This window comes from Anopheles gambiae, chromosome 2 (assembly GCF_943734735.2).
Source record: "Anopheles gambiae chromosome 2, idAnoGambNW_F1_1, whole genome shotgun sequence".
Lineage (NCBI taxonomy): Eukaryota > Metazoa > Arthropoda > Insecta > Diptera > Culicidae > Anopheles > Anopheles gambiae.
In genome coordinates, this window is record NC_064601.1 from 97,974,319 (window position 1) to 97,999,908 (window position 25,590).

At 42.0% G+C, this 25,590-nt stretch overlaps 2 protein-coding genes across 7 annotated transcripts in view; one reads left to right on the forward strand and one right to left on the reverse strand.

Annotated features, from left to right (window-relative positions):
- The window catches only part of LOC1276929 (zwei Ig domain protein zig-8), a 213,427-nt gene that overhangs the window by 6,035 nt on the left and 181,802 nt on the right, over nucleotides 1–25,590 (reverse strand). The gene's annotated exons all lie outside the window — the stretch shown is intronic.
- Nucleotides 4,909–6,702, forward strand: LOC1276930 (27 kDa glycoprotein). 2 transcript variants are annotated; one of them, XM_316340.3, is made up of 6 exons: nucleotides 4,909–5,471; nucleotides 5,553–5,802; nucleotides 5,879–6,042; nucleotides 6,115–6,241; nucleotides 6,308–6,428; nucleotides 6,543–6,702. In XM_316340.3, the coding sequence occupies exons 1-6, from the start codon at nucleotides 5,423–5,425 to the stop codon at nucleotides 6,597–6,599; spliced, it is 768 nt and encodes a 255-aa protein (XP_316340.3). In that variant the 5' UTR covers nucleotides 4,909–5,422; the 3' UTR covers nucleotides 6,600–6,702. The 2 variants fall into 2 exon arrangements, with proteins under 2 accessions (XP_316340.3, XP_061503631.1); XM_061647647.1 differs by having other exon boundaries at nucleotides 5,176–5,471; nucleotides 6,308–6,702.

The window sequence follows — 25,590 nt, forward strand, 5'->3', positions numbered from 1 at the left end:
AAATTCTGTTGAAGTAAAACTTTGACAATGAAATGTAACGATTGAACATTATTGCATAATTTAATTTTTATCTTTAGGCTTGATCATTCTAATACCTGACAACCATGCATCTGATTCTTCTTCTTCTTCTTCTTCTTTGGCTCAACTATCGTTGTCGGTCAAGGCCTGCCTGTAACACTTGTAGGGTTAGCTTTCAGTGACTTATTGACTACTCCCCATAGCAGGATAGTCAGTCCTACGTGTGGCGGCACGGTCCATTTGGGGCTTGAACCCATGACGGGCATGTTGTTAAACTGTACAAGTTGACGAATGTACCTCGAGACTGGGATGCATCTGATTAGTCTGATTAAAAGTGCGATAAGCGCGGATTGTGTGCTAATTCCTACAAGGTCCCTTGAAATCATAACATAAGCATGGTCATGGTCATGACCGCATGGGTCGTTACGCCATCCGAAGACGAATAAGAATCATCAAGCTCAAGTATGAGTAATTTGATTGTTTATTGTTATGGGAGCATTTAGTTCAGAATATGCAGTCTAGAACACTAAGTCTAGAATATTAATCAAATCTACTCCACTGTAAATAGTAAGTGAGTAGTAGTAGTAGTAGAGATGTTTATTGTGGATATAAAGAAAAAAAAAATACATATAGAATCGAACGTTCTTTAACATTGGGTACGCAATGTGCTCTCCTCAATAATCGGGAATTTTTATAGCATAGCTGAGTAGAATATATGTTGTTTGCTGATTTTAAATCTGAGTATATGGGAAAAGTGCAAAAAAAAAACCCATGCAATTTTAGACTTAACCTAAAAACATATATATCTAACCTATATCTTAACCTACATTTGCTAGACCTAATCCTTAACTAGATAGAGAAGAGGAGAGCTTTGTACAGAAAATTATAAACTCATATTTTATGCTTAGATACGATGTTCAACTAGTTGATTAATTATGCTAATTGAGCTCTGGCGACATTTGTTTGCGTAATTTACATTTAAATTTCCTATAAATTCTTCTATTTTTACTAAATTACTTCTTTTGTGTAAATCGTTTGTGTTATGCCAAGGTGGTAAGTTCATGATCATTTTTAATATTTTGTTTTGTCTAACTTGAAGTTTTTTTCTATGAGAGTACGCACAACTAATCCATGCCGGCGCTGCGTACGTCAGAATCGGGCGTATATAAGCCGTGTAAACTAATTTTTTGTTTTGCAAATTTAGTTTTGATTTCCTATTTAGGAAAGGATATAAAATTTTTAGTAATTTGTCTACTTTTTCTAATTGTTTTTCTATGTGGGTTTTAAATGTCATGCGTTTTTCTAAATGTACTCCAAGGTATTTAACTTGATCTTTCCATGTAATGTTTCCTTGCATAAAGCTAACTTCATTACTAGGTAATTTGCGTAAACTAGTGTTTCTCGTGAAGAAGATTGCCTCAGATTTATTTGCGTTTGTTTTAAGCTTCCATCTATTGCAGAACTTGGCGTATGCTTTTAATGTGCCATTTAAGGCTTTGATTATTGAGCTCGGACTTCTGGCCGTAGCCGCGATTGCTAGGTCGTCTGCATATAGATAATTTGTACAGTTGTTTGTAGAGGGAATGTCAGAAATAAATATATTAAATAGTATTGGCGATAATATACTACCTTGTGGTACTCCCGCTATGGGTTTAAAGAAATTTGATTTAGTGTGCCCAATATGAACTGAACTTTTTCGATTGCTGAGAAAGGACTGAATTATTTTTATAATATACGTAGGAAAATTATATTGAATTAATTTATATAACAGGCCGTCATGCCAAATGGAATCGAAAGCTTTTTCAGTATCTAACAAAACTAAACCAGTAGATCTTTTTCTATTCCGATTTTCTATAATATAATTTTTGAGTCTATGTATCTGATGAGTTGTTGATTTTTCGGGTTGAAAACCAAATTGTGACTGTGGGATGATATTGTTAATGTCTGTATGAGAACGTATATTGCGTGCAATAATTTTCTCAAAAAGTTTACCTATGCAACTCAGAAGGGATATTGGTCTGTAGTTTCCAGGATTAGAATGATCTTTTCCGGGTTTTGGAATAGCCACTATTTTTGCTTTTTTCCATTGTGAAGGAAAGTATCCTAGTTTAAGACAACTATCAAATATTATTTTGAGGTAGAGTACTGCCTTTTTAGGAAGCATTTTAATCTCTGTGTTGTTAATTTCGTCACAGCCTGCTGATTTTTTATTTTTAAGATTTTTGATTATGTTCATGAGTAATTTTGGTTTAACCAAGTAACCAGGATCCAAGGAGTGATTTTGGTTTCTCGCAAAGAAAATTCTATTGTTTTTTGTAACTTTCCTTTCCATTGGACTATTTGTGTTGTAAGTTAAGTAATGAGAGTTTTCAAAATGTGTTTTGAGGGCGTTACATTTTTCAGTGGCTGTTAGGAAGATGTTGTTTCCTAGCTTTAGCGTTTGAATAGTATGTTGCTTGTTTTTAACTATTTTTACAAATTTGAATAGGTTATTTGTATTATTTTGTTGTGTATTTATACTTTTTAATGTATCAGACCAAGCTCTGTTACGGGCTAGCGACATTTGCTGCTCTATCTCTGTTTTAAGTGCATGATAATAATTCCGAAAGGTAATATTACGTCTGTGTCTTTGCCATTTCTTCCTGTATTTATTTCTTAGTTTAATTAGAGCAATAATGTAATCTGGAATGATAATGTTATATTTTCCAGGAATTGCTTTCGGAATGGCACTTTGTTTAGCTGTTGTAATAAGTGAGGTTAAGTTATGTAGCATATCATCGATTTGTGTAGCGTTAATTATGTCATTTGGGTGTATTGTGGTCAAGTCGATACTATTATTTATAATATTTTTGAAAATATTCCAGTCTGCTTTTTTGTAATTATAAATACCTTTGTTGGAAACAAAATTAGCTGATGAATGTTTTATACTGAATGTAACTGGCAAATGATCCGAAGTGAGAGCAGTGATAGTTCGTAATTTCGATATTGTATACAGATTTTTTGTTAGCATTAAGTCCAACGTTGAAGTATTTCTTGTGGGGTCGATAGGAATGTATGTTGGTTTATCTGGGAAATGTATAGAAAATTTACCTTTTTGTGCTTCAGCAAAAAGGAGTTTTCCGGCTGCATTTGTAGAGACACAATTCCATGATTTATGTCGCGCATTAAAATCGCCACAGATGAAATAGTTGTCGTTTCGCGCTGAAAGTTTCTTGATATCTTGTTGAAAGGTAACTAAGTTGGTATTTTTACCTGGGTGATATGCTGCTATTAAAGTAAATTCTCCTAGTCTAGTGAGCACTTTAACACTTAATGTTTCAATTATCCCTAGTTTATTATGTTTTAGCAATTGGTGTCTAAAATTGCATTTGATCGCTATTAGAACACCACCTTTTGGTCCCGATAATCTATCAACTCTATATACTATATAATTCGGAATAGAAAAAGCGTGCACTGGTTTCAGAAATGTCTCAACAATCAATACAGCATCAATATCATATCGGCTTAAATAGTAGATTAAATCCATCTTTTTGTTGGCAATGCCATTAGCATTCCAGTAGGAAATATTAAAATTGTCTGGGCAATCCATCACGGGAAACAAAATTTAGCAACTACCTCAAAGATCACTGTTATTTGATCCTGCTTTGTTTTGCACTTTTGTAGCTTCTGAAAAACTTCGCCTACAATTGGAATTATTTCCGAAGAATTAAAAAGTTCGCCTGACGCGGTTTCATTTTGTCTGAAATTTACAAATTTGACTGGGTTTTGTTCAAGTTGTTTCCATCCCTGAATTGTTTTTGTCTGTGGTAGAGCAGGAAAGCTATTTTTTTCCATGTTGAAAGAAGTTGTACGTTTCGGTTCTTTAGGTAGATTGGCAGCGGGACGTTTAGGACATCCGCTGAAAGTAGCTGTATGGTTACCGCCGCAATTCGCGCATTTCAGTTTGTGCTCTGGCACTTTGCCATCACTTGAAGATGACCCAGCTGTGAGTGGGCACACTGACGAATTATGATCGTCAGCACATTTGTTGCATCTAGCGACGCGATTACAATTATTCGCACCGTGCCCGTACAGTTGGCAACGTTTACACTGCATCGGTCCGGCTCTTTTCGAAAAATAGCTCCATTTCACTACACAGTGATCTAGAGCAGGGATGGTTCTGAGAAGATTCATGGATATTGTACCCGCCGGAAAGTGCAGTAGGTATACTGCTTGATCATCGTATCGTTTTTGCCTGATCTGTAACTTTTTTATACTGGTTGGTTGCAAATTCTCTTCTTTTAAGATCTCCATCACTTCATCGGTTGGGAGATCGTGTAGGCCATACAAAACGATTTTTGTAGATTTTTCTTCATCTAGTTGATAAGTATGATATGCAACATTGCTGTTTTGTAGGTGTTTTATCACGCTTCGGTAATCGCTTGTGTTAGTGACCTGAACATTGGTCCCGTTGTTTGTCTGTTTGGTGCTGTACCTCACTACACCTGCTTCTATTACACGCTTATGCACAAAATGTACGGACGAGCTTTTAACGACAATAGGTGGCACTTTGTTCGTTACCGTCGCACTGGTGGAGTTTTTTGTAGTAGTGGTTTTCGGGACAGCGTCCTGAAGCTTTGCTGGTGTATCTTCACACTCGCTTAGTAGCGCGTAGCTGTTTTCGGAACGATCCGATCTAACGCGTGAATCGTCGTATGAACGATTTCTGTTTCTTGGTATTGGTCTTAACCTTTTACCTTTGTGTCTTCCTCTCCCCCTCATCTTGTTGGTAGGAACGGGACACCTGCTGCTTGTTAGTATTTTTTTGTGATTCTATCGCTATCGATCGCTTATCAGATTAGAGATCAGCAAATTTACGTCTGCTCTCGATCGGAGCTGGATTGCGACTGTAAATAGTAAGTGAGTAATTCTAGAAGTACATAATGGTATAGTAAATCGTTTTAAGCATCTAACCATGAATACATGCAGCAGCAGCAGAATATATTCTTTAACATCATATGAAGTATAGTTTTTGTATTTGTTTCATCGAAACTTTAAACAGAACAATCTGTCCATTGGTGCAAGCAATATAATACACTTTGTTTACCATGAATCGCTGCGAAACTGTTACGCAGAAAAAGACAGACTCATCAAACATAACCGATTTCTAACCAAATCGCGTTTGCGAAATTGTCAACAAGAGCACTGGAACGGTGCGCTGGTGTGATAAGCAGGCTGATTGACACTATCATGCAGTGTCGAATCTTACATAGCAGCTGCAGTGTTTTCACGACCAGCTTATCAGGCCAGACGCTATTGCTTTCGTCTGTTTTCGTTCTTGACCGACGCGATCCGGTACGATTATTCTCCGTCCAGCAGTGGATTAAAGTAGACGTGAAATTTGTTTCATTCCGAAACAGCAACTATGGTGCATATTAAGGCAACACTTTTGGTCATTTTGGCGCTCACAACAGGTAATGCTACGTAGTGGTGAATAATGTAAAGATGTAACATTAAAAAAAATCAATTCGTTCCTCCTAACATCGGTAATACAGTGGCGTTCGCCTCACCAAGGTTTGCAAGAGATGCCGATTCTTCCTCGGAGGAGTCTGCCGAAACGGGTGAAATTATGAAAGAGCTGCAGGAATTTTGCCGTAACAACAGTGGCTCCGATGCAGCCTTCGTTACGCTGATGGAATCGGCCCAGACCACCTTTACGTGCTTTGTCGGTGCCATCGATTTGGACGCGTTCATGAGCGACCTGTACACGCTGTCGAATGAAACTCGGTCGACGTTTTTCCCTCGGTGTGTATGGTTTTTGACGAGTTGGATTATTGAGTAGGAGACTAATCGGGTTTGGGGTTAATTTTCTTCAAAACAGCTACTGTCCTCAGCTGCGGACGGCCTATAAGTGTACCGATCAGCTGTTGAATGATTTCCGTCCGTGCCTCGAGGAGGATGACTTCACGATCGTGCAGGCACTGTCCGGCATCATTCCCGATGCCGTGGATCTGATGTGCAAGAATGAGGGAGAAATCTTGTTCAGTAAGTGTGCTCTGTTCGATAGAGTGTTGGCAATACATCATTGATCATGTGTGGAAAAAAAACCCTTTCCAGAGCTTGAAGAACCAAAGTACGCGGACTGTGTTGCCAAGATTGGAGACAACTTCAATGAGTGCATCAACACGTTCCTCAACGGAACTGATGACTGGGATATCTCTCACCTGAACCAGGATCAGTGCAAGTAAGACCGTCAAACTGATGATTGATATCTGATTGGTTCTAAAATTCACTTTTGTTTCATCCTCAGCACCCTCACCGGTTTCCGGCAGTGCGTGGAAAGCAAGCTGAGCATTTGCAAGGCACCGGAACTAATCAGCGTGTACGATCTGTTCCACAACACTCTCTTCCGCATGACGCCGTGCCGTAACGTAAGTAGCACAGATTTGATGTATATATTTGTGTGCGACGTTCGAACCCGGTCGCGAGAGAGCCAAATGATAATTCTAAAACAAAACAAAACTGCTCTCTGCTCTTCTTTGCAGTACGTGGATGTTCCCAAAGTCGTGGTCCTTGATAACAACGAACTTAACGAGGTTTAGCTCGGTACAAGCGACTTGCTACCATCGTACTATCAGGTTTGGGTTTTTTAGATTAGAGGGGTTTTGTTTCTGTAAAATAAACAAAAATGATTCTGTATTGAAATCGTTTGCACGTGTGTGTGTATCAGTTAATGAGAGAAATGATATTCTTCCTGTGCTTGCGAATTTTGTAGTGCGCAATTTGTGCCGTTTAAACGCGATTAAAGAAACCTTTGACATTGGCCTCAATCGGAGAAGCGGTAGTAATGACTCAATACCATTGAATCGTGTGATAACGTGCGATGAATGTACTCTTGTTGGTACATACAGCTGTGCAGTGTTATGTTGTAATCAATACTTTCTACCGTGGTGAAGGTCAGATGAGCAGTTTATAACTGTACCCTGGACTGTCTCACAGTAGATACACGTTACGGTGGAGAACTCGATCGCTATCGTTGCTGGAGAGTCGGCACAAGATCGTGAGAGTGGGAGAAGGGAGAACCAAACCGTTAGAAAAAATTGGAGATAATTAGGATGTTGGATGTAGGCCGTAGTGTGGTTTAGGTTACTTTAAGAATAGTAAAGTGTTTTGTCCACGGTTGCGGTGGGTAAAGAGGGCAAAAAATCCAGAGTCGACTCCAATCTGACTCCAAAAATGTTAAATTTGACACCGGAAGGTAGGTCCGACCAGTACTATCCGGAGCCGTTGGGTATCTGCTGGAGTCGTCCATAATCGCTTGGAGTCATGAGGAGTCGTCCGGAGTCATCCGGTGTCGTACAGAGTCGGAGTCGTCCAGTGTCATGCAAGGTCGGCAGGAGTCGGCTTGAAAGGGCCGGAGCAATGCATTTTTGTTCGTGCATTTAATCTCAAACTCCGACTTCAGCTGACTCTGGTCGACTCAAATCACTATTCTTAGATAGAAAGGCTTGTTTAAGAAATACACACATAAAGAGGAGAGGAAAAAACACAACGAAATTAAATGTCTGACCACATACACATTGCTCCAGCCGTCTAGAGCCGACTCTGGAGTACTCCAGTTCACTTCGGATGACTCCGGCCAACTAAATACGACTTCAGATAACTGCGGACGACTTTGGATGACTCCGGACGAAATCGGACGACTCCAACTTCGGAAGGAAATAATCAAGTGTAAATTATGTATACATTTTAATTTAAAGTGGTTCTAGCGTAATTTAACTGTGCATAGTTTATTTTATTTGATCCTTTAACACAGCTTTAAAAAGGATGAAACGAGCATAACTTAGGCAATGCTCACCGTGGTTATGCAAATGCGATACAAGCGCAGCTGCAGGCATCAAACAAAGGTAAACGAACTATTTCACTAACAGGATGCTAAATGAACCAAACGGAAAACTTTCTCCATCTTACACTTCAAATCTCATCTGCGCGTGCTACCGACATTGCTCGCACCGAAAATTTCCCCGTAACAAGAATGCCATTTGCTCTTCACCTTTCCCGCGACCTTTATCCGTCCCGCAGCAGCAGCAGCAGCAACGGAACAATGTGCACTTTAAACTTTGAACTTGGATTCATTTGCGTACGCGGTATGTGCCTGCACATGTAATGGATGCCGGCCGGTGGAAACGGTGCATCAATTCCAGCGGCGGCGTTGGACGGGACACGTTGCGCAGGGAAGAAGTTTGCACACATTATCCGTTGGGATAATGGAATCCACTCGAAGAAGTCTTGTCGATTTCGAATCACTCCTGGTGGGTGTGTGTTAGTGTCGATGTAGTCGATGGATTGAATGATGCTAAATTGAACCTTACCAGCAAGCGGGAACGCGCGCACGCTGATCGACAAAAGCCTACTCCAGGCTCAGAGCTGTGAATATTTGCAGAGAAAAGTTGCGCTTCTACCCAAAGTGATGCACGAAAGACAGTCGTGGATGGTGATATCCTTTCCCTACAGTGCCCAAAGCACCATTCGAAGCATCGGGAGCATAGCACTGCCAAAAGTTCAGAGCTCAAGTTCAAACTATAAAACTGTTTGAAGAATATGAAAGCTTTCAGCTCGTTTTAAATTGGGCCAACCATTTTCCCCGCTCCGAGCTGCGGATCGTAGCGTCTTGTCTTGGTGGCCCGGAAGAATGGCTAGTGGAAAGTTTGATGCATGCCAGCTTCACTCTGACACTTCCTAGAGGGGTGGGCCGCTGGGTGAACTCTCCTGCCCCGGGTACCCCGGGTTGTTGGAAACTGGAGAACTGCGCTGCCGCGTGATGATGCCTATACATACAACTCGTTGCGCATGCAATTCCGACGAGAAATTTTCTAATGCATATTGAAAACTTCCGCAAAACATGCGCCATTATACTTTATGACTTCTCCGTTCGTCATTCGGTGCAAACGGACGGCGCATCCGGAAGCATCGTGACAGTGCTGGTTCCTCGTTCTCCAGTACGCACTGTGTACAAACGGATAGTTGTGTGTGTGTGTGTGTTTGCTTGTGTAGTGGAGTGATTTGAAGAGATTTTTTTTGTTGGCCAAAATAACCTTCACTCTTATTCACTCACACTCTCATGGTTAGTTAACGGGAAGGGCTTGCATGTGACGCTTTCCTATCAAGCGAAGTGGATATGCAACAAGACAACTTTTTGTCGATAAAAGCAAAACAAAAAACGGTTCAACTTCACTTGCTAAATCGACTAGTGGAAGCAACCAAACAAAACCAAAACAAAAAACCTGAGAAAGTTGCTGTTGGATGAAAAATAGTTAAATAAACATGTGATTATGCGAGCAAATACATTTCCTCGAAACGTCACACTCCCGTGTCCTGTGCCGAGCTGCAAAACTAGCAGCAGCAGCAACGAGTTCGTCGGGCGGGTTTGTCCTTTCCCTCCACCCAATCCAAACGCTGTCAAATTTGCTCCACTTGCCACTGCCCGATGTGCTAACGATGTGCGGTGCGAAAGTGAACGCAACGTTGAGCTCACTGCGACACACGCTCACTAATCAATCACCTCGGACTCGCTCCACCTCGTGATTCATATCCTTTCCGGACGAGGTAGCCGAGCAGCTCATCACGCAGGGTATCGTGATTCATGATTTCTTGAGCATCAGCTTTGAGCTGTTCCGTTTTTCCCTTCGAGCGTTGTGTTGTTGAGTACTTCCCCAGGGTTGTTTACAGTGTTGGTTTTTTTTCTTCTCTCCCACATTTTAAAGCTTCTGCATTGTCTTTCATGAGTTGGAGGTTGATGCTGGAGCCACCCAGACACCACACAATGCTGTTCGGCCGGGGCTGAAAGCGAGTGAAATGTTTCCCGTGCGCTCGACCGAGTGACGGATTGTGGAAGCAGCAGGCCGATTGGTGTGTTTGGGTGTTGAAAGAAATATTCAAAATGATAAACGATAGCGTCTAGCTAGGCTATTATCTACTTTGCTTTTCAGCGCCCGTCAGCGCCTGAAGAACCGTTTGAAGGACCTTAAGCAGCACCGCACACAAAAAAGGCACGAGCACACGATCGAACTAGGTTGAGTACATTTGTCATGTTTGTTGTTGGGTGGGTCACTAGAAGGAACAGAACATCCTCCATTGCATTGCACACTTTTTCTCACACCCGTCGCCACGAAATCGGCCCCAAATGAAGCGTGTAGTTGGCAATTACTACACTATCCATTTGGATGGAAGCAGTTTTTTCTTCTGTCACCAAACCTTCCGGATTGCTGTTAATTTCGAACTCACAAGGCAATGTTTGCCTTCCTTCTGCTAGCTCATTTCCTTTCGCAACACAAAAAATGGGTTAAACTTGTCTCTCCGCACAGCTCGTTTAGTGCCGATTTTTATGCAAACCTCGATTGACAAGCTGAGACAGAAATGATTGAAGCTCCAATGATTGATTACACACTGGATGAGTATCGTAATCTGTTCCGTTTGCAAAGAAAAACTAAAACGAACGTCTCGTGCCGCATGGTCGTGCGCTTTTGCGTAAAGTATGCCTCGAAGAAAACGGGGCGTCCCTGCAGCGTTTGACGTGTGGAAAATAAATCCATTTTTGATGCGATTCTTGCCGTTTGGAAACTTGTCGGAGACTTGCTCGTAAAATCATCCCCCCCCTCCAGGAAAAGGACCTTCGATAGGTAGGGCCGTGTTGTGTGTGTGTGCATTTTCCCATCAATTTCCAGCGTCGTACGGTATCGGTACGTCCTTTTGTGTGTGTGTGTGTGTGTGTGTGTGTTCAAGAGTGTGTCTTCAGGGTTTGTGGCGCTACGAGTGGTAACGATCGAACTGAACGAGGGTTTTTTTCTGCAGAAAAAGGGGTTTGCTCTCTCTCTTTTTTTTCGCGCACACTTCCTTTCGGGTGGTTTGAAAATTAGGTCAACTAGAATCGCCGCTTTGCCGCTTTGAGCGTGATGGCAGCGCGTCTTGAAGATGCTGAAGATGAGCGTGCACAAATTTCCACCTCTGCTTTCGAAGTTCTCTCGGTTTGCGCTAGCAGTGGCAGTAGATTGGGAAGAGGCTTCCACGCAGCCGAGCGTTTATTAATTTTAACGCTCACAGCACGAAGAAATGATTTATAGGTTTGGCGTTTTAATGGAGAAAATGTAGATGCAAGCTTGAAAAACAAAAGAATTCACAATAAGTCATTGTGGAGTAAGTGAAAACAAAATTTCCATCTTGAAAGGACAGCCCAACCGGCCGAAAGCAGCATTCAGGCGTTGAAAGGGAGCACCGGAAGTTTCAAATGAGCATTTATCTTGATGACTAATTGGTTTTTACCTTTTAAAATCATGAAGCTTCTTAGAGTTCAACAAACTATATAATAAATCAAATGAGAAGTGGCAGTTTAGTTGAAATTTATTAATAAGTTAATAATATTTCCAAAAAAAAAGTTAAATTTAAGTGAGGAGATGATAACTTTAAGATAATTTAAGAGCAAATATTCTAAATACAATACCGAATAAAATCTTTGAACCAAATTTTTGCAATGCTCGTACTGCTGAACTGTCCATACTAGCAAATTAATATATTTTCATGATTAAATTGCAGTAATTTAGCTTTAAAAATTTGATACACAATTGGACTAGTTTAGCCGCGTTAAACCAATCTATCTTCAAAAAGTTCAATTTAGCTAGAAAAGGAAAATTTAGCCTTCATTAACCACCCTTTTGATCATCCAGAATTGGTTGCAACTATATTCTTCATGAGTCACATATTTGCATAACAATTTTTTACCAAGTTTGGTTTCCCTGTTGCAGAAAAAACCCCTCAAGCCAGGTACGTCAGTGCACAAAAATGACTAGTTAGGCGTCAAACACATCGCTAATGAAGGTGATTATTAGGGGCCGGCTGAGAAGTAAACGAACATGGATAAACACATAAACACGCACGCGCACACACACACACATACACCCATGCATAAGCTATTAATGTCGAATGCAGCTCACCGCTCGTCGCTTTTCCCCTGTCATGCTGTGGTGCAAATAAACACGCCATATACTGTTGTCCGCAAACTGACAGTGAGTAAATAAAAAGTATAGAGGATATTTAAGAGTGCACAAACACACACACACACACACACACACACACACACACACACACACACACACACACACACACACACACACACACACACACACACACACACACACACACACACACACACACACACACACACACACACACACACACACACACACACACACACACACACACACACACACACACACACACACACACACACACACACACACACACACACACACACACACACACACACACACACAGAAACGTGTGCCCGAGTGTGGCTGCATCCACTACAAGTCAACGAAAGTAGCCACCTGAGTAGGTGTACGTCGAGTGTAATGCATTAGTGCACTCATAGAGCCGGCCCGCACAGCGCTCTGTACGTACGTGTGTTAACAACATAACAGGAAGAATGAAAAAAAATCCCCAACATATGTGTCTGTGTCCGGGTGTGTGGCTAGCGTATGCAGGTGAAGTACATCCATGTTGCTGCTAATGCTGCTACAGCGCTTGCATCGTGCAATAGAGCGTATCGAGTGAAGCATTTTGTAAACAGGAAATGAAGTACATCATCCCGCTTTATGCACTCTTCAGAGCTTTACCACTCACTTTAACAGCGAGCCCATTCCCATTCGCTTCCAAACCCTACCTCTTCCAGGAAAGGCAAGTTGATTGTGTGTGCAGGGTTTTGTTTGACTTTTTCTACCGTTTTGCCACCTAGCCACCTAGCCAGACTGCCCGTCCCGTGTTCACAAACGAACCGGTCTGATGGAGTGGGGCGGGCAATTTTATATAAGCGTGAGTAATTAATAGACCAACTCCACCTGCTGTAGCAACACCCTCTACAGGACGGACAAGTTGATATGAATTTCCTTTTGGTACATATTAAATAGCAGCACATTGTTACCGACTGTAAGCTGTTTGATGTTGATAGGGGTTTTTTTTACCTTATACTGCCAAGTAGTGAAACCGACATCAATTGTACAACCCATGAGGTGAATGCAGTATGCAGCATCAACACCGATGATCCGATTTGTATTTCCTATGCATCCGGTATTGCTAAGGGAAATAGCATTTAATCTATGCAAAGAATTGCAGCCTAACGAATCCTGCTTGTGATACCTTTTATCAACAGTTCATGGAAAACACTGAAGCAATTAGTATCGTTACAGGATTGATGAAACGATTGGTTTGCAATTTGAATTGGCTTAAATTTTGCAGGATTAGGGTAGAACATACTGCACCAAATCGTTTTAATTTACCCTTTATACAATTTCCATGTTGATTTTTACAGGACGAAAGATGGTTGAAAAAACAGTTCTATGAACTGTAAAGAGCGCTTTAAGTCAAAGTAATTTTATACTTTTTTCTACTGCCAGCCAATCGATAGCCGTAGCCAAGTGAATGGCTTATTCGTATGCTAATGCGAGAAACTAGCCGATAGCACAGAACGCGTGCTTCACACGCGTGAATATGTAACAGCTCAGAATTATGAACAGCATAACCCATCCCATACTCCAACAAGCTCCACAACTGTCTGGCTGTAGCCACAGAGCATTAACATTGGTCACTCGGTGGATGGGATTTGCGTCCCTCGCATCCCACCTCGCTGTCCATTCCCATCACCAAACGTCAGCCGCGTGGATGGAGGCGTATTTGCCCGTCAGTCATGTCTTACGATAAGTACCGGTCGCCACAGAGCATGATCCGACCGCTTCGGTGATAGTATCCGGTCATATTTACCACTCAACCGAAGGCAAAGCCTTGCCTGGCTCCCACCCCATCGCCGAAACGTTCCGTGGACGTGATTGCAATGGAAATTAAAAGTATAACCTACGCTCGAACTCCGTCCTGCCACCTGCCGCGGGCGGGGGGTCCTCTCCCGCATGCTGGGCAGTAAAGGCGAGCGAGCGTGGAAATTATTATTCCACTCGGGCGGAAATGGGCGAGAGATGGAATTAAATTTGATTAACCTGGGCAAGGATGAATAATTTAATGAGCAGCATTTTGCACACTCTGCCCATTCTGCTGTGGCGTGTGCACGACCGAAGGCGTACATGGGAAGGTGTGAAAGATGTAAAACGGCAGCGGGACGGGGGACGAAAGATGTGAATGGTTGACGATGATGATGATGGTGATGGCGATGGCAAAGCGCTAGTGTTGGGTGGGATGAGATAATGAGCGAGATTTGCTAAAAATATGATTTTGCCGCTTCGTATCGCGCCACGAGGCTATCCTTCCGGGCCCGGATGCTCACCGCCCTTGCTTCGTTGAGATAGTTCCGGCGCGGTGTGTGTCTCTATCCCTTGGCTGTCGGTGGGATATGATGAGCATATTATACTAATAAATATTAATTTTCCGTACTTGTGGTGCATGGTTGAGATGCGATTTACTTATCAAGCATACTGAGTGCAGGTAAGGTGTAAGCTGCAATAGGGTGTATCTCATCCGGATGAAGGAATAAGAGATGGTAACTGAGCAGTGAAAGAAGTAGGATCAAGATATATAGAGACAACAAATAAATAGGGATGAAGAAGAATCACTCGACGGTTTTGCTCCCAAAATTACCAACGATTATAGGTTGTAGATGTCTTCAAAGTCAATTACAGTTTTAGAAGAGGTTTTAGAACTATTTTTGAAGCATAAAAAACTTGAAATTCGGTTTCTTCAAATCTAATTTTTTACCTATGTATTTCTAACCTTTTGAATTCATTTATTTTGGATCCCAGCACTCCTTTGGAGCATTCCTATTTCGTATCCTATAACTTATGGGTTTGTTTTATCAGCCCATCCGGAGCGTGATGAGTATTTCCTAAACCAAACGGATGAACATAATCGTCCATTATGAACAGACACGCACAAAGATTCCCTTCCCAACAAATTTGCTGCTCCTGATGCAACAGATGCACTGGAACTTCATAATCGTTAGCAGAAAGCTCACGAAACCATATAATGATGTGGGAGAGCTTGAAACCATTTCGTTCTCCTTTCTGCGTTCAACATCAGCGAAAGATCACGCAGCATTGCAGGTAAATAGTTTCCGTTTTGCATTAATGCAAAGTTCGTGCTACGGGAATGCACTGGCACAGCAAAATCGGGTCAAAAGCTTCGTGACAATATGGCAAACGACCGTTTATTGAATGTATCGTAGGAGTTGGAACGGAAATTTAAACAGACGTGACGGTTCGTGTTTTTTGGCGAAAGATTTCTCCCGCAGGCGTATTAGTTTAGGCTTTTTTTATTCTATCTTTGAAAAGGATCATTGCCACTGCTGGGAAGATCTGGACGTACCCTAAGGATATAACAGTTTGCATTAGTTCTGTAAACAAACTCAGCAGCATGATCAATTACTCATAAAATATACGAGATTTGTTTAAAATATTTAATGAGTTCTCAATAAGTTTGATAGCCAGTACAGGATTTGTCCACAAAGTTGGTTCAATTCTAGGAACCAACCAATAAATCTTGGAAAGCTGTAAACTATCTTCGATTTTTTTTCTAAACAAGTGATTAATTCAAGCCGTTAGGAAGGATATAGAGACAACTTTGAATTGCAGGACATTTACAAATATGAGTTATTTTAAACCCAAAAGGCTCCTTCACATGTTTAAAAAATGAAAATTTAATAAAATGAAAATAAACTGATTTCATAAAAAAATGCTAAAAAAGACCTTAACAATTGTTTTTAAAACACATCTTTATTGGTTAGCTAGCAGGCTGTTTGTGGATGAAGCAAACGATACTAAATCGACCAATTCGATTAATTGATCAGCTCTGGCCAACATCTCCGTAACGTCTCGCCCCTGCTGAACCATCAACTAAATAGTTATCCGCTTTTAATGTGTCTGAAATCTGCCAACACCCACGCCCACGAGCCCATTAAAATCTGAACACTTGTATCATTAGCCAGCTATCCGGCTCTCGAGTGGCTCAACTTAGTTTAATTTCAATTTGTCTCACGCACTCTGCCCCACTCACGTCAGCTTTTTGGGCGTCAGCGGCCGGCCCAAGCGAACTACCACTTAAAAAGCTGCAATCACTTGAAAGTAAATAAAATTTTAGTGCTTCGTAAAATGTTTTCCAAAACACAAACCAGAAAACGGAACCACGGGCAGGCTGTGGCGCAGCGCTTCAAACAACGGACAGCTGGTGGGGTGAGCAAGTTCGTTCGCCCGTTGCCTTTGTTGTCCAATCGTGCGTAGAATAAGCGAGATCCGTTTAGTGACTCAATTTTGAAGATGACGTTGTGCAAAATTGTGTCGCCCCGCTCGTGGAAGCAAGCGGGCCAAGGTACGCTGCACGAATCATAACTCGAGGCTGGGAAGCTTTATGATGTCGGGAGAGTGGACTTTTTTGTGTGTGTGTCTCCTTTTCGTCCCCAGTCAGTTGTTTGCTTTATTTCACGAAAATTCAATCAAACTGCACATGGCAATGAGCGGGATAGAAGTGAAGCGAGCAAATACCGCATCGACTGCGAGGGACTAAACCGCGGCGTGGTGCCGGGGATTTTGCGCGTTCCCTCCCCGCTTGCAGGGCTACGGCGTACGCTGGGGGAAGATTGAATGAAAAGCCATCAAATTTAATTTCCTAAGTTTAATTTTTATAGACTGCCACTTGCTGCAGCGTGCTGCCCTGCCCGTGGTGCGCGCGGTCGCTTGTCATTCTGGGCTTCGGTGACCATAATTGCTTTGCCAGACGCGGTGGGAATCTTTTCTATACTTGTGCAGAGTGTGAGTGCAGTAGGCAGGGAAAGGGAGTGGTGGAAGGCACTGGCTTGGTGGACCGGGCTTGCGGGTCATAAATTGAGTATATATCCCGATTTATGGCCGACGCGAACGCTCGGTATTTTGGAACCAGTAGCGATGCGTCACGGTATTGGTTTGTTTTCGATCTGTTGGCCTTTTATCTGGACCATTTGATGATTTGTTGGCATCAACTTTCCTATCAAACTTTTGCAGCATTTTTGTCTTCTAGTAGCGTTAATACACAAAAAAAAAACAATAGAAGGGAGAGAGAGAGAGAGGGAGAGTGTTTTGTCATTTATATCTGCTTTGATTGATTTTGATATTTTTAAAGGCAGGGTTTTTGCGCTAAGGGAAAGCGCGCACTGTGTGCCATCGTAAAGCGTGTTGAAGTGGTACAAAAGTGAGATAAATTAAATAGACAAATTTAATTTGCTTGATGTTTTGAACCTGTAATGTGTTCTTTGTCTAGCGAAAAATAAAGACGATTGGTAAATGGCCACGTATTTTATTAGCAAAAGAGGTTTTGATGAATGAAAAATGTATGTTGAAAATAAAACATAATAATTTATTATGCTTTGTTTCTGGTTAAATATTTACCGTATTAGTTTATTTGTTTAAAGAACATGAAAACAATAAAAAAATTACCATTCATTATTTGAATTATTTAATTAACCTTTCACTAATCCAAATAGCATAAAAATCCATTCTGATGAAAAGCTTTTTAAAAACCGGTCTCTTGCTATCTCCATGCTTTAATAATCCCAAATATTTTTTTTTCCGTGGTGCTCCTATACCTGGACCAAAAGATTATTATGAGAAATGAATGCAGAACAAAAAATAAAACTTAAAATTATTCCATCGCTTGAGGGGAAAAGTTTTCTACTCCCATGCGTTTTTGCAGATCCGTACATTTGTAACCGATTCGAATTCATTTCGAAAAACTTTTAACACCCGACTCATACTGCAAAGGAGGAATAATTGAACCCCTTCCCTGCCCACGCTTTCCTCCCTCGGAAGACTATTCTGAAGCGTGATGGTAGTTTGAGCGGAACTATCGAGAAGAAGGCGTAACCGTAGCCCTGTGCTGGTGGATGGTCAAAATTTACAACAAATTTAACGCTCTTTACCCATGGCTGGTTTTCCGCCGGAGCCTCGTTTGGCCATGGGGAGGATAGGCAGGTTCGTTGGTTCGCTGCGTTGGTTGATAAAGCGAGTGACCCAATTTTGCCGCTCGATCACATCGATTTGCATTTGTGCTGATTTTGCGTTTGTATTTGCATCTTGCGCTAGATGCATTATGGAGGATGTAGTGAGGGGAAGCTTTTTGTATGCAAAATTTTATGCAAACTGTGCTTATGGGAGATAAACATGCTTTTTCCCAAGCTTGCTTTTAAAAACAAATAACTCTTGCAACTAAAATATTATTTAATTGGTGTATTATGTCAAAACAAACGTAAAACAAATAATTAAAACCATATTGATGCTCTATTTTTTCTAAAACTTTTTTAACTACAGATAATTGCTTTGACTAATGAATCTCCAGCTAAAATACGGAAGTCCTGTCCTTACTTATTCAAAGTAATGTTTTTTTATGTTTTTTTTTATTGACATGGGGCTAAATTTGAAATAAAAACATGTACTTTGACTACACTACTAAAATATGTCGTTACATTATTCCGCAGATGTAATCCATTCTATCAAAGGGACCGTTTCCGTTTTAAGTTCGTAGGCTGAAATTTCAGCCTGTCAGCTGTTTGCATTGTAAAGCAGTTTTCGAGCAGCTATCTAAATCGATATAATATACAGGTGGGCTTATCCCAAGGTGTATGTGTTTAGAAGGCTGATTTTTATCGCTTCTGTTTCTGAATGACGATTTTAAGAGTGTTTTGTGTATTCATCTAGCCTCCAGAATGCTGTGACGTTCACATTTGGATATAAAACATGCTATGAGACCACCTGGACTACATTCTAGACTTGATGGACTTTGATTCTAGATTCTATCACTTGATCTCTTTAATAAACCTTAATAAATGTAATACACCTGCATAAATGTAAACACCACCTTGTATTGCCATCTTTTGGAACAGGTACTTGAATCTAATTCTAGCTTTGAGGCTAGAATAATCTAGACTGAAAATTGCAGACTAGTTTTATGTGTGGTTTTGTATGAAGTGTTTACATAAATTCAGCCTCCAACTGTCAAACTCCACACAAAAAGCTGACTAGAATCGTGAAGGGCCCCAAAGTTGTCTTTTGTTCAGTTCTAGAAAACATGTTTTTCATCTCTTAATTAGTTTATCAAAACATTCAACGATATGTTGCCCTAAAGACACTTATCTCAATTATGGTAGCATTCCAAGAACATGGTATCGAAAGCCTTTCACTGCAGCAAAAAAAAAAAAACGTATCACGGAAATTGGCTGCATTGTTGAAACCCATCCGCGTTATTGAAGCCACGTAACGGAGTGGGCGAAAAATGGAAAATCAGCTTAAAATCAACGATCTTTTCCGAGTGTATATCAACTTTTTGTCAGTGGTTCTTGCCTATTTCCCCCTGTAAGGTTATAGCATACACACACACACACCAACAATAAAAGAGCAAAACCTGATACCTTCAGAATGGCCGGAAAACTTTACCTTCCTGTCTGTCGTGATTGCAGGAATTGCACTGCTTCCTTCGCCTCCTCCCGCTAGTCAAAGCAGCAGGAGTAGTGATCGTCCGCCGCGGAAGGAGTGACGGAGGAGTTGCTTGCTGATTTCCGTTCGTTTGGCAGCTTGCGTGATAGTTCAATTGTAAGTTTGCCGAAGAAGTTAAATAGCCCATCCAGTAGCTTCGGCTACTTCTTCATGGAACGATGTATTCTCTTTCCCGCACTCCGCTCCGCTCTCTTCCGGCATTGTACAAAATCCGCCCACGAAAGAGGGTTTGGGCAAAAAAGAAATGTAGTGGATCACCGTTCCAGGGTAAGGCGTGGCCGCCCTTTCATCATACCCTTGTCATACCCCGTTCCCAAACCCTACGGTCATCGGTTTTACACCGGCCAAAGAGTAGGAAGTGGCAGGAAATTCAAAGGGAGAAAAAAACACCCAAGCGCCCATCAAAAGAGCACGGTAAGAGCATTAACGGAGGGCGTTTTACGGGAACGCTTCTTTTTGCCAGTTGCTATGGGTGGAAGAAGTTTTCGCTGTTCTTTCCACCCTTTTTCTTGCCCGTTCGCTTGGGGCCCAGTAGCTTGAATGGTTCCCGGAGCGAGATTAGCTGCCACCGGATCGGTTTGGGCCGGGCAAGCGAACGGATCGGTAGGCTATTGAGGGTACGGTTTCGGGTGCTCCCGGGGTATAGAATCAATATTGACTTTGGCTATGTTTAAAGTTTCATCCCTGGGCATGGTTCATGCATTATTGTTATTACTTTCATAGTTTCGGTGCGAGAGTTTTTCGCCCGGGCTCAAAATTTACGGTACGCCTTACAGGGACGGAAGTTTTCTTGTGCTGGGGGAGCCGTGATGAGCTGGGAAAGGGGGAATCTTTGGCGAAAGTTTTTCGAACCTTCACAAAAGACAGCTTGGTAGGTGTGTGTGTGTGTGTGTGTGTGTGTGTGTGTGGGCATGTTTTCATTTTGAAGCTCTTGCATGCTTTAGGAAAATCGTTTTTTCCTTAATCATAATTTTATCCCGCTGCATTGAACGTTTCCAGCAACGATCTGTAGAGGGCGGTCGACGCATTGAATGTTAAAAAAAGGTAGATGAAAGACCAGTGGGGTGCCAGTAAATAACTCAGTTTGCGCTTATCTTTCGAAAGGAATAAGCTAAACATACTCTTGGTTCCAAAACCTCCGGTTGGAACTTTAACGGAAAGCGACTTTCCCAGCGAACGTTCAAAATCACGCTCGATTAAGCGTAAAGTGTTGCTGCTCACGTGCATAAGCTACTCATAAACTAACGAGCGATACACACAGCGCTAACGGCGTTTGGTGGTGTATGATTGTGAAAGTGGGTCGGAAAAATATGTTAACAGAAACATACATAAGCTCGGAGGAGGAAGATAAAAAAATAATCCCAAGAAAGCACAACATACAGGCATTACTATGGAAAGGTTTTCGGAAATCCTTGCTCTTTTTTCCTCGTCGAAAGATGCTGCAAAACGAGGCCTGAGTTCAACGATCCGGTTGGGTCGTTGGGAGTGATGGATAAACTACAACCGTCACTACGACCGACGACGGTACGCTGCCGCTCGAAAGGTAAACTGGACAGTCACGACTGGTGTGCGTTCCGTTTTTTGCCCGCCCTGGTCCCTGGTTGCGCTGGCCAGCAAATTCCCTATTGGCCAATCATGGCGTAATTTTATGGAACGGTAATCCGCTTACTTTCAAATCCTTTTTTCCCCCTTGGGGGAAGGTGACCATGATGGCGCTTTTTCGGCATCGATCCAGGTCCTATTCTGCAGTACTGCCCCTACTACCACCGCTATGGCTTTAGAGCTGAGCATTTATCCCTTCCCGTAGTAGTGAATGTGTGTGTGTGTGTGAGAGTGGACTATGTTGCTGGGCGATGCGTACTGGCTGATATTGTACACATCGCACGTGGCATCATGCGACGATGATCTGTTTACGACAAAACGATGAACCAATAATTGAATCTGGCAGCAAATTTCGCCCATGCTCGTCCCACAATGGCTGCGTGATGGAAGGCGTTCGATGGTTGGTATCGTAGCGCCAGGTTCCCCCCCGGCGTAATGGAAACGTGCGCAAATGTTGACATTTTGATTACGGCACTTTGCCGTGGGTTGCTTTGGGCTCTTTTTTCTCCACTCTTTCTCCACTTTTCACAGCAAATTTTAGAATGGTTTTTTGTTTACAACTCTACTGATAAGTGCGTAATGCATTCGAGCAGTGCAGTGAAGGTTGGTTTTTTGATGCAGTAAATATTGACGATAACGATAAAAAGCTTTCATGTAGTGCACAATGCTTCCATTTGTGTTCTGTTCTTTGATGTGTAATGGATGGTACTCGCTGTGGGTAGCACATGAAGCAACCAATTAAGCAATATCTATGTTCGTCTGCCGTTTAGGACTATATGTTTTTTTAAAGCGACTTTAATTCTTGCAAAAATATCTTTATGGATTGTGATGCAAAAGCTTCTAGGACCGTCAGGACCGTTGTTGAGCCAAAGAAGAAGAAGAAGAAGAAGAAGAAGATTGTCAAATTATATACTAGTTAGCTTGATATTGTGATTATCAATTAAACAAAAACAAAAAATAGCTATAAGCTGTCATTCACATTTTCTTTTCAACTTTATTTTCATTGCGGAAAAAAAAATGCTGTTGGCAGTCTGTCAGCTCTTATTGAGGAATGGTCTGAAGTTACCTTTAACAACTTCCCAGGACCGTTGCAGCTGTGTTTAGATTGCGTATTTCTCGATCCCGAGCCGGCTGTAACAACGTATGTAAGACGTGCACTTGCGTATGTACGCAATCCGGAGAAAAAGGGATCGATGACTTGACCGGTTTCGTGTGCGACTTAGTCCGGGGTTGCCAGAACGGAAGTATCTCCCAATCATGTGTGAATTTCTCAATTGATAATATCCAAGGAAGAACGCGTGACCGCGTTATTCAGGTGAATATGCTACTGAGGGTGACAAAAAGCAACAAAACCTCAAACGTTGACGTGTCTGTTTATTTTTTATGTTAATCTGTGCATCCTTTAGACATTCTTATCCATTTTTGGCACTTCAGCCGTTAGTACGACACCAGCACATCGGTATAGAGACATTATACTACAAATCAATTTCTTTAATAGGAATTCAGACAAAGACAGTTTGTTCTAATCAAGATCTTAGATGAAGAGCATGTGCGCTACCATTAGTAAAATAAAAATAAGGTTTTTTTTTGTCCGTAAGCAACATATAGACTTTGCATATGATATTGATCCAGGATAGCCAATGTCTTTAAAATGCAAGATTAAAATGTTGATAAAAGTTTGCAACTCGCTCTCATTACGTGTTTTAAAATAATATACACAATATTGAAATATCAATACAATACGTGGAAAAGACACATGCACATGCAAATGTTATCAGTTAATTATCTATCTTTCAGCCTTCGTTGGAGTTCGTAAACCACGCACTACAGATTATTGGGCAAAATACTACGCTCCGGAAGAACAATTTATTAAATTGGCAAATGAAACGGTCAACCACGATCACCAGCGCGTGGAATGCAAATTTCCGATACCAATCGATGTGGAAGCTCTGTACCTGCTAAACCCAGAATCGAAAAAAAGACGGGCCAAAACTCCTACATCGAATGGTATGCCAAAATCGGAACCAAAAACGCCTCGCTACAGCACCAGATATACATTAACAACACAGCAGCAGCAGTCTGTGACTTATCTTTGCATCTTGGCAAACATGAGGAAATGGCTTCGGTTCGGCCACCTGCAAATAGGCGTTTGTGGTACTGTGTGTGTGTGTTGAACGGGTCTCTGCAGAAAATAAACGCTAATCGTATTTTACTGCAATTCGCACCTCCACAAAACCGGCCCCAGCTGGACAAACACAGTCCACACGGAAAACGGAAGAAGCCGTCGTACGGGTGCCAGGTACCGGGAAGACACCGGTAACCGGGATCCAATTTCAGCTATGCAAAGATAAGCAGCATGGCTACCCCCGTTTGCCCTCGACGATATGGTGTGGCTCAGGCAAGCAACAAACCGGGGACAACTCCACTTAAGCCTGGGCGGGTATTATTTTCCAATTTGCGTTAATCGTGCTCAGTTCGGTTTCGTGCACTCACGAAAACCCCCAGTACCACACCACCAGCCCTGAACCAGCAACAAACTCTTTTCTCCCGTGCCTGGGTTAGAAATAAACTCAACACCGGTAAGCTGCTTTGTCGCCAAAAGTCGATCATTGTGCTTAGCGCCAAAATTTCGCAATTCAATAAAGTAATTAATGCGTCCGGCAGCGGGCCCAACTTTAATGTTGCTTTTGCGACACCGAAGCCAGAAGGCCGGTTCCGGTTGATTAGAAAGTTAGGTCCGGGCAGGGTGCAGGGCAGGTTGATAAGACAGGTGAACCGTTCATTTCGGGTAGCAAAATATCAAATTAGGCAAAAAAGCGTGCGTCTTGGTGCGTTTGGCGGGATGGAGAGTAATGAAATTTATCACCCCGTGTAGCGGGTTTGCAATTAAAAAGCAGCTCCCATCGGAAGCAGCACAATGCGGGTGAGGGTAAAGCATTTTAATTTCGTTGCAACGAGAGCTTGCTCAGAGCTAATCCTAAAGTGCGGGAGTGGGAAAAAAGGGACCAAATCCATTGAACGTCATTTTTGAGTGAGTTTTCAGGGTTTTTTTTTTTTGGTTGCTTCACCATGATGATGCGCAATGGGCACTTTTCTCACTCAGGTGTAGCTGCTTGGCATGAGTGCTGCTGACGTGGCAGATATGTCGTTTTTTCATTGGCGCTGAAGCTTTCCTTTACCCATCTCATCCGCATGTGAAGGGTGCTCTGTGTGTGCGCGCGCTTGGCGAGGTTTCGTCTAATGGAACACGATGGATTTCGTGGAAAAGTAGCTCGTAGCGGTGTGCATTAATGTAACCCCTTTTCCCTAGTCGCTCCCTCATGACATTCACTCTCATTCTTGCCACATAAGTACACTTTAATGGATGTTGGATCGGATGTGGGACCGCCAACGATCATCCACGTTGCTGTAAGCGCAAATGCTTTGTCGCTCGTTGCAACTTCAATTTCCATTGTGCCAAACTCGCTCCATTTTTGGGCTCATCGAAAGCATCGATCGTTGTCTTGTTACTATAAGAGCGGAGACGAAAAAAACGGGAAATGTTTTTTGTTGCCAAAATGGCCCGCTTCGTTTATCGCACAGTCTGACCAATGTTACAGCGCCTAATCCGGAACGAATGTTCGTTTTAATTAAAACTTGTTGCTGGTTCGCTTTCGCCAGTAGCTACAGAGTACTACTTCTTACCTGTCTGGCGTTATTCAGTGGAAGGGAAAGAGTGTACGGTTTTAATCAAGCAACCGGCACACTGGGAATATGGCTGGATAAAAGTACCAAAGTTAAATTTGGCTTGAGCGTGCCTGGACGTTTGGTCAGAATGTATGTAAAGTATCATGAGAACTAGTCTAACTTTCAATTTCTAATTGCTTTTTCTTAAATACTTTACTTTAGTAAGTAATTATCGCTATATTTTAAACATTGTAAGTATTACTGTGTATGGCTATTTCTTATCTAATACTCTCATGCAAAGAAAAAGCACATTGTAGATAAGGTGGATGTACCTTCATGGCAGTACCATATTTTGATCTATGGACAACACGATAATGTTGACATTTAGTGGTGTGTTCTCTGAAGCACACTTTCGACTCTGATTCGACTCCGGCTATTGTTAGACCGAATCCAACTCCGGAATATTTCTACTAAAATCGGAATATTTCTACTAGTTTCGCTTGGATTCTGAGTTACCCGGAGTTGGAGTCGTCCGGAGTATTCCATTTTTCGTCTGGAGTCATCTGGAGTTTGCTGGAGTCGGAGTTGTCCAGAGTCGGCTGGATGCAGAATGGGCAGAAGATGTCCTGTTTAATGTCTTTGAGGTCAGGCATTTCATTTCGTGGTGTTTTCTCCTCAATCGGTTTGTGCGTGCACTTCTTCAACATGTTTATTTTTCCTTCTAAGAATAGCGGCTTTAGTTGACCGAAGCCAGCATGAGACAAAGTCGGAGATATAATGCCCGGCCAAAATAATATTGCAAACATCGATTTTGGAC

What these genes read in the sequence shown, in the direction of transcription:
- LOC1276930 (XM_061647647.1), top strand. Translation starts at nt 5,423, where the DNA reads ATGGTGCATATTAAGGCAACACTTTTGGTCATTTTGGCGCTCACAACA. An exon ending in CATTTTGGCGCTCACAACAG is followed by an intron (nt 5,472 to 5,552) that starts GTAATGCTACGT and finishes TCGGTAATACAG; the next exon opens with TGGCGTTCGCCTCACCAAGG. An exon ending in CTGAACCAGGATCAGTGCAA is followed by an intron (nt 6,242 to 6,307) that starts GTAAGACCGTCA and finishes TTTCATCCTCAG; the next exon opens with CACCCTCACCGGTTTCCGGC.